This window comes from Aegilops tauschii, chromosome 2, assembly GCF_002575655.3.
Source record: "Aegilops tauschii subsp. strangulata cultivar AL8/78 chromosome 2, Aet v6.0, whole genome shotgun sequence".
Lineage (NCBI taxonomy): Eukaryota > Viridiplantae > Streptophyta > Magnoliopsida > Poales > Poaceae > Aegilops > Aegilops tauschii.
In genome coordinates this window covers 33,730,278-33,739,736 of record NC_053036.3, presented here as the reverse complement: position 1 = coordinate 33,739,736, position 9,459 = coordinate 33,730,278, and the positions used below count along the sequence as shown (strand labels likewise).

Genomic DNA, 9,459 nt, shown 5'->3' with positions numbered 1-9,459 from the left:
GAATGTAAATTGGTTGCGATATGGTTATCTACCCGAAATTTGCATTGTTCCATCCCACGTTACCCCATGTTTGTAAATTGGCGGCTGTACGAAGCATGTTTGTGCATCACGAAATTGTAATTCTGAATCAGTTTGCTCTCTGAAGAAATATCTAATCACTTTGAGTGGTTCAGGTCTGTTTATGTATTCTGAGTCGATGCCACCAAGTCTGACGACTCCAGCATCAGTCAATGGCTTGGTTTGCCTTAGTGTCGCCTCTTGGTTTGCTCATCGTGTCTGTTTGATGTGTGCTCCGCAGGTTACAATCAGGTATGAGCCAGGACTAGTCTCACAGCATCCTTGTGTCGCTGTCAAAATAATTCACCTTTCCTCTTCCAGTTTTTATTCTGCTTACTGAAATTCTACTGGCCACAATCCATAACTCAGTCTGCACACGTTTTCTTCCACAGATATTTGTTTCATTCTTCTACTTTTCTTTACCCTTGCAACACGTTCAGGGCGAGACAGCCCACCATTGTTTGTTAAGTCAAGTCAATAGTGTAGCATAACTCCAGGCCCATTCCTTCCGGCAGACAAATCCTTTAAATGGCATATTCTACACACAAGATCTCCCAAAAGTATTCCCAGCTCCTTGGTTCGTCCACATCCTGTAAACTCTGGGCATCATGCCCTCACTCTTGTCTCTGCTCTGTAGTTTGCTCATCCTTTTCTCTTTCAACACTACAATACTCGAAGCAGCACAAGCAAATGAGTCCGAGATCGATCGTTGGGCTCTCCTTTGCTTCAGGTACGGCGTCCATTATTATCCCCTTCACATCCTAAACTCATGGAGAGCCGACTCACTCAACTTTTGTGGCTGGAAGGGGGTTACCTGCAGCACAAAGTTTCCACCTCGGGTGGTCTCTCTTAATGTCACTTCTGCTCGTCTCGGTGGGAAAATTTCTGGATGTGTAGTCAACTTGACGTTTCTGTCATCGATGAACCTTGCTGATAATGATCTGTCGGGCACAATCCCTGAAGAGTTGGGTAAGCTCCCAAACCTCCATACGCTGAATCTTGCCGGCAACAGTCTTGGAGATAACATCCCTGATTCCATAGGCACTAGCAATTCACTTAGCTATGTCAATCTTGCAAACAATAGTCTGACCGGTGGTATTCCTCTCTCATGGGCCAATTGTTCCTCACTCAGCACACTTATACTGTCACGTAATAATCTCTCTGGAGTGATCCCCTCTCCTTTGTTTGATAACTCATCTAAGCTTTTTATGGTTGATCTCCAGATAAATTCTTTCACTGGTCTAATCCCACACTTTCGTAATGTAACAACACTCAAATTTCTTTGCCTGACAGAGAACTTCCTCTCTGGAAGCATACCTCCCACGATAGGAAATGTTTCTTCCCTCACTTCTATATTGCTCGGCCAAAATAGGTTATCAGGATTAATTCCAGAGACTTTGAGTCACATTACTAAACTGTTTGAGCTTGATCTAAGTTTCAACAGTTTATCAGGGAGTGTCCCGTTGTCTCTTTACAACATGACATCACTCAAGTACTTTAGCGTAGGCAGCAATGCCCTTGTTGGACAGATACCATCTCACATTGGTTACTCACTACCAAACCTCCAGTCCCTAATCCTGGGAAGCAACAGGCTGGAGGGCCTGATCCCTACTTCAATAGCTAACATGTTAAATCTTCAGGTACTTGATCTTTCAAACAACTCATTACATGGCTCTGTGCCATCTCTTGGTTCGTTGGCAAACTTGCGTCAGTTAATTTTAGGGAAGAACTTGCTAGAAGCATATGACTGGTCATTTCTTACATCTCTGGCAAGTTGCACCCAGCTGACAAAATTGTCCTTGGAAGGGAATGCTCTAAAAGGCAGCTTACCTATTGCAGTTGTTAATCTTTCCACAACGCTAGGAGATTTATCGCTTGCATCAAACCAAATTTCAGGCTCCATACCTGCTGAGATTAGCAATCTTGTTAATCTCACTTCGCTTAGAATGGAAAGCAATTTTCTTTCTGGAAGCATACCTTCTACCATTGGGAAGCTGCAATACCTATATATCCTAAGTCTATCAAACAACAAATTATCAGGTCTGATCCCTCCCTCGGTTGGTGACATTACTCAACTAGGCAAGCTTTATCTTAGTGATAACAAGTTGACCGGTAACATACCTGGTAGTTTAGGTTTGTGCAAGGGACTTCTTGAACTCAACTTGTCTCGAAACAATCTCAATGGGTCAATACCAGTCGAACTCTTTGCCAACCCTCCATTTTCCTTGGGTCTGGACTTCTCGCACAACAATCTCACCGGGGAACTGCCATTGGAACTTGGTACACATGGTGTTGGTGATGGTCCAACATCCCTTCACATGGAAGTAAACAAGTTTCATGGACAAATTCCAGCAAGATGGCAGTTAGCATCAACCCTGCAGATTAATCTTTCTCACAATGAATTATCTGGTGTCGTGCCTGAATTATTTGGGTACCTTCCTATGTTGGAGCAACTCGATCTATCTTACAACAACTTGGAAGGGGCTATTCCTACAAGTGGGATCTTTGAGAATTCTACCGCAGTAGTTTTGGGTGGAAACAAGGGACTCTGTTCGAATTCCTCGAGGCTAGCATTACCAATTTGTCATGGCATCTCATCTTCAGGAACTAAAACAAAGCACCATCTGTCCTTGATGGCAACCTTGCTGCTAATTGTACTACCACCACTTACTATTGCTTCCCTAGTCTTGCTATGGTTTTCGCCCGCTCTTTGGAAGAGAGCAGTGTTCTTATTTTTCCAATTGGCAGTTGTGTCCAAGAAGATGTTTCGTTTTGTTACCCATCACAAGAGAAGAGAAGTGCATACAGCTCCGCGCAACGATGAGAAGAAGCTGAAGAGGGTGTCATATCAGGACATTCTTAAAGCTACCAACTGGCTTTCTTCGCTACATACTATTAGCTCAACCTCTACTGGGTCAGTTTATGTTGGTAGGTTCAAGTCCGACAGGAGATTGGTTGCCATCAAAGTGTTCAACTTGAGTGAACCTAGTGGAAGTGATAGTTACTGTATTGAGTGTGAAGTGCTACGAAACACCCGCCATAGAAATATAATGTGTCCTGTGACCATATGCTCGACACTTGATTCACAAAATCACGAGTTCAAAGCGCTGATATTCAAGTTCATGGTTAACGGCAGCCTTGACAGATGGTTACATTCTGAGCAACACAATGGAATCCCAGGCAGAGCGCTAAACTTTGGCCAGAGGATATGCATAGAGGCAGATGTGGCTTCTGCTCTTGATTATGTCCACAACCAACTGACGCCTCCTCTGATCCATTGTGATTTGAAGCCAGAGAACATCCTTTTGGACGATGACATGACCGCGCGGCTCAGTGATTTCGGCTCGGCAAAGTTTTTGTCGCCTGATATGTTTATTCCTGAAAGCCTGGATGATGTTGGAGGAACAGTTGGATACATGGCACCTGGTGAGTTTAGCTTTTCCATTTCCACTTAATTATACTTTGTCTTTAATGTATGTGCATTATTCTAAAGCATTGCTTCTTCGCAGAGTACGGGACTGGTTACGAGATCTCCATAGGAGCTGATGCATATAGTTTTGGAGTGCTCCTGCTGGAGTTGCTTACCGGAAAACGACCAACCGATGATATGTTTGTTGATGGGCTTACCCTTCCCATTTTCTCTGAATCCATGTTCCCTGAAAGAGTCGCGGAGATTCTAGATCCTCGTATGGGACATGAGGAGCATCAAGTGTGTGCAGAAGTATGGACGCAGAGATATATTGTCCCCCTGATTGCTCTTGGATTGTCATGTACCGTGGAATCTCCGAAGGATAGACCTGGAATGAAAGATGTTTGTGCAAAACTTTCTGCTATAAGAGATGCTTTTCTGGAACACCGTGATGACGATTGATGAATATTTCTGCTCTGTTAGAGCACGCTGATTCTTTATTATTAAGAATGTAGTAACAAGTCAAGTTCATTCTTCATAGTACCCTGTCTATTTGACAAATTGGAAGAAACTTTGAGGCTTGAGCACATAGATATGATTTGCAGTGGCAATAATTGGCTACAAAAAGCATCAATTGTCCTTTGTTGTATATTTGTTGAACTATTTTTATTTTGATCTTGAGCTGTGTGTATGGCGAAATTCTTCTATTAGTTAATTTTGTTAAGGGTACTGTATATATGAATGTGTTTTTCTCTCATGAAATATTATGCCCAGCTTACTAAAGCGAAGCATTATTTTTCGGTCAACTTTTGGTCCATGATAAAATGAGACAAAGTTGACACTCAATTTTCAAAACCAGATAAATTTGGCCCCTTGCCTATACCTGCCTCAAAGAGGTATGATTGATGGAGTGTTACTGTATTAATAATGAAACCGAAAGCTATAAAAAAGAGAAAAATAGGAATTATGGATAAAAAGGAAAATGTGTTTTGAAAAGGGAACATCCATTTTAGAAATCATGAAAGATAGAAAAAATGTGATAAAGTATTTGAAAAACCGAAAAGAAAGGGAAACAAAGAAAGGATGGACCGAAAAGAAACAAATATAAGAACTTTACTAAATTCTTTCTGAGTTGAATGTATATATGCACGTTAATTTTAGTGTTTTTGTACACTTATTTTAGTCCGTATGTTGGGTAAAACTGTGTCAAAAATAGATTATCAAAAAAGTTGTTTAGCCTCGCTAAGATTTTAACGGTTTAAAAGTTATCAAAAAATAGGAAATAAATAGTGGAGCATCTCTCTAATGTAATAAGATGATCCAACGGAGGGATTGTGAAAACATGCATTTATGTGTCCTCAGCAAAAATAGAACATTTCTGCTCACTGTGACCTAAATATATACAAAATACTTGTTTTTTTTCCTGTCCAGGACACATAAAGTTGTATTTTTTTCAATCACTCCATTGGGTCATGTTATATTATAGGTGTGCTGTTCCAGTATTTTTGAAAACTTGTACACGGTCGAAAACCTTAACTAGTTCCGTGGCAAGCTATGATAAAAAAAATATTGTTCATATTAAAATATTCAAAACATGTTATATTTGTGAAACGGAGGGAGTAGAAGATAAAATAAATAGTCAACATGACGGTATTTTTCTTGTTTTAATGATCGGATTTTTTTGCTTTTCTTTCATAATATTTTTTGTAAATATAAACAGGAGTAAGTTTGATATCTACGAAAATGACCACTTTACCACTGCCTTGTTAAAAACAAGTCCTCCCTCTCTGATAAATTATTGTTGTTTGACAACCTCTGATAAATTATACGGTCATTCCGTAAAACCATTTTTACTGGAATTGTTTTAAGTCTGATGTCTACGAAAATGACCACTTTACCCCCACCCTTCTTCCTCCCAAATCCGGCAAATTTGACAATTTTGACCTGTGGACGAAATCAAATCACAAAATAAACTGCCCGTAAAACTATTTCACGCGGCTGACCTTTTTGTGTGGCGCCCGACACGCAGGCGCCACACCCTACGGTGCAGCGCCTAGCTCTGGGGCGTTGCACCTCTGTCCATCATGGCAACCCCTGGGCTCGCACCCATCAATGCAGCGCCTCCGAGCTAGACGCCACACATGTAATGTGCAGCGCCTAGCGCTCAGGCACTGCACTGTCTGTTACTGGTTGGCTGCCCCCCTCCCCCACTCCCCCACCCCACACACCCCATCCCCATAGCATCCGACCCGAGCTTTGCCCCCTCTCCCCCTCTCTCCCCCTCTCAAATCCTCTCCCAAATCTTGCAATTTTGAAGAATTTGTCCGTGGATTTCGAAGTCAAACCCTCCCTCAAGGTAATCTTCTCTGATCCCCTTGTTTTGATCCAAGTAATGTTATCAAATTGCTCATTTGTTGCTAGTTTGGGGAAACCCTAGTTTTGTATAGATCTAGAGATTTGCATGGAGATGTGAGATGTTTGTTTGCCAATTTCCTTTGATTAGACTTGTTAGTATGTTAGGGTTATTCTTATGGGTGTTCTTATGTTGGTTCTAGGGTTAGGGTTGTTGTTTCATATATATTTTAGGGTTTGTATTCCGTGTTAATCCTTGGATTAGTACTCATGAAAGCAATGTTACGTTGTGTTGTTTGAATGCTTATAGGGATGGGAAGAACATGTGTGTTTTTGTTCATCATGGGGACAAAGACGCCTTCTTGAAAGGCAATATTGAACCGGACCCGGATGAGCTTGACATGGTGTTTGATAGTAGTCCTAGCTATGCGGAGCTCTTGCAACAAATGGGGAAAGATTTGAATTGGATGGACCCTAGTGATATCGTTGAGTTGGAGGGAAGGCATAATGTAGGTTTTGGAATGCACATCCGTTGAAAGACAATGCGTGTCAACTCGGAGCAACCTTGGGTTGCATACAAGGAGACGGTGGCCGAATCACTAGACAAGGCTCTTGAGTTATTTGCAACGAAGAAGGTTGATTCAAGTTTGCATTCTAAGTAATAACTAATAACTTGTTCACGGGGTATGTCCCAGCTACACTGTACAATGTGTCATCACTCACACTCTTTAGCTTAGGCACCAACAATTTTATTGGGCACATACCTTCTGAAATTGGCCACTCACTTCCAAATCTTCAAACATTGGTAATGGGAGGCAACGGATTTGGTGGACCAATCCCAAATTCTCTGACCAACATGTCAAAGCTCCAAGTGCTTGATCTTTCAAGCAACTTGCTGACGGGCGTGGTGCCATCTTTAGGATCCTTGGCAAACTTGAGTGTACTGCTTCTAGGAGATAATAAACCCGAAGCTGATGACTGGGCGTTCCTTACCTCTCTGACCAATTGCACTAAGTTGTTAATGTTATCAATGGATGTAAATATCCTGAATGGAAGTTTGCCAAAAGCAGTAGGCAAACTTTCAACAAAGCTTCAGCGGTTAAGCTTTGGAAGAAACCAAATTTCTGGAAACATACCAGCTGAGATAGGCAAGCTTGTAAGTCTCGCTCTGCTTGACATGGGCCAGAACATGCTCTCAGGACAAATTCCCCCGAGTGTTGGGAACTTGAGCAATTTGTTTATCCTGGAACTATCGAGGAATAGATTATCAGGTCAGATTCCATCAACGGTTGGTTATCTTCCTCAACTCGGCCAGTTTTATCTTGATGACAACAGTTTGTCTGGAAACATACCAGCAACTATAGGACAATGCAAAAGTCTAGATATGCTGAACTTATCGGTCAACAACCTTGATGGATCCATACCAAGAGAACTCCTAAATATTTCTTCCCTTTCATTGGGTTTGGACTTGTCAAACAACAACCTGGATGGGCCGGTACCAAGGGAAGTTTCCAACAACAAATTGTCGGGTAGCCTTCCTTCTGAACTTGGCATGTGTATTCGTCTGACATCCCTTCAGATTGAAAGCAACATGCTTAGTGGGATTATTCCTCAGTCTCTCGCTGCACTAAGGGGCTTAGACCAAATAGATCTGTCTGACAACAATTTAACTGGTGAAGTTCCGCAGTTTTTTGAGGGCTTCAGCAGCATAAGTTACATTGATATATCAAACAACAAATTTGAAGGGCCAATCCCAACTGGTGGTATATTCAGAAATTCAACTAAGGTATCCCTGCAAGGTAACAAAGGGTTATGTGAAACAGCTGCTGCCATATTTGGACTTCCCATTTGCCCAACCACCTCTCCCACCACCTCATCAACAAGAAGGAAGATAACACACGCCTGCTGCTGATAATAGCTCCATCAGTTACTATTGCTTTGTTCTCATTATTATGTGTTGTCGTCACTGTTATGAAGGGGACTAAAGCTCAACCATCTGAAAGTTTCAAGGAGACAATGAAGAGGGTGTCATATGGGGACATCCTTAAAGCCACCAATTGGTTCTCCCCGGTCAAGAGGATCAGCTCCAGTCACACAGCATCAGTCTACATTGGTCGGTTTGAGTTCGAAACGGATCTAGTGGCCATCAAGGTCTTCCATCTTAGCGAGCAAGGTTCGAGAAATAGCTTTTTCAGCGAGTGTGAAGTGCTAAAACACAACCGCCACCGTAATCTGGTTCAAGCTATCACCCTGTGCTCCACGGTAGATTTTGAGGGCAATGAATTCAAGGCTATTGTATACGAGTTCATGGCAAACGGTAGCCTGGACATGTGGATACATCCGAGGCCTCACCGAGGCAGCCCAAGGAGGCTGCGAAGCTTGGGTCAGCGGATAAGTATTGCTGCTGATGTTTCTGCTGCTCTGGACTATCTACACAACCAGCTGACACCTCCTTTGATCCATTGCGATTTGAAGCCAGACAATGACCTCTCGCATTGGTGACTTTGGGTCCGCCAAGTTTCTCTCTTCAGGTATTGGCGGACCAGAAGGCTTGGTTGGTGTCGGAGGAACGATTGGATATATTGCACCTGGTAAGTTACACTTCTATTTTCTTTCAAACGACTGCCGAGTTCAACTCTGACCTCTTTTATTTCCATTAGTTTCCTAAGCATTTATGTGCACTGCTCCTGTTTACAGAATACGGGATGGAATGCAAAATATCGACAGGCTATGACGTGTACAGCTTCGGGGTGCTGCTACTGGAGATGCTCACGGCAATTCGACCAAGGGACGCACTGTGCGGTGACGCTCTCAGCCTTCACAAGTATGTTGGCCTAGCCTTCCCCGACAGAATCACCGAGGTTCTAGATCCTCATATGCCATCCGAGGAGGATGAGGCGGCCTTTTCCCTGCATATGCAAAAGTACATTATACCTTTGGTCAGCATTGGCCTGATGTGCACCATGGAATCACCGAAAGATAGACCAGGGATGCATGATGTTTGTGCCAAGATTGTTGCCATCAAACAGGCATTTGTTGAGACCTTGTGATCCACGGCAACTAGTCGGATCGGCATCCAACTATATGTTAAATACCATGTACATATTCGATAGCACAGTTACTACACTACTCTAATGCTTATGTAGTACAAAACTATAGTTGTATCACTCGCAGAATATAACTGTAATTATGCATCTGAAATTATCCATCGCTATGCTATGCACCCGCCAAAATTGGCGGTGCAGATCTTATGTTGAAGTGAGCATTTTTAGCATCTGAAAGCGAACGTGTAAGCTCTTGTAAAACTTTGTTTCACTGAACTGCAGAGGTGCATTTTTCCTATCTGAAATGCTATTTAGTTAGGCATTCTTCACACTAGATGCTGTCAATTTTGGTTCTTTCCTTGGATTCCATGAGCCCACAGGTGTCAAATATTGCGGGCATGCACATTTAAACATCTACTAACTCTAAAAACACCAAGATAGGAGCATCAGGAAACTCGGCGGCTGTGGCTTTCGCTTTCCAGCTTTCCTGAAATTCAGGTTTGGTTTCCTTTGTTAGATGTGTATAGTCCCTTTTAGGTATATCCCTATTGTATAAGGGGCTCTCTGCACTTTGCCACACATGTATATGTAATGGCC

At 42.5% G+C, this 9,459-nt stretch overlaps 1 protein-coding gene and 1 pseudogene across 4 annotated transcripts; both read left to right on the top strand.

The window, feature by feature from the left end:
• Positions 1 to 317: 317 nt before the first annotated feature.
• Positions 318 to 4,202, top strand: LOC109754305 (probable LRR receptor-like serine/threonine-protein kinase At3g47570). Of its 4 annotated transcripts, XM_045232522.2 has the most exons (4): positions 318 to 787; positions 864 to 1,026; positions 2,806 to 3,483; positions 3,567 to 4,202. In XM_045232522.2, the coding sequence occupies exons 2-4, from the start codon at positions 978 to 980 to the stop codon at positions 3,926 to 3,928; spliced, it is 1,089 nt and encodes a 362-aa protein (XP_045088457.1). In that variant the 5' UTR covers positions 318 to 787; positions 864 to 977; the 3' UTR covers positions 3,929 to 4,202. The 4 variants fall into 4 exon arrangements, with proteins under 4 accessions (XP_045088457.1, XP_073365546.1, XP_045088455.1 ...); XM_073509445.1 differs by having other exon boundaries at positions 864 to 3,483; XM_045232520.2 differs by having other exon boundaries at positions 318 to 1,026.
• A 1,928-nt stretch (positions 4,203 to 6,130) lies between these two features.
• LOC109754273 (probable LRR receptor-like serine/threonine-protein kinase At3g47570) lies at positions 6,131 to 9,167 on the top strand (annotated as a pseudogene).
• Positions 9,168 to 9,459: the final 292 nt, after the last annotated feature.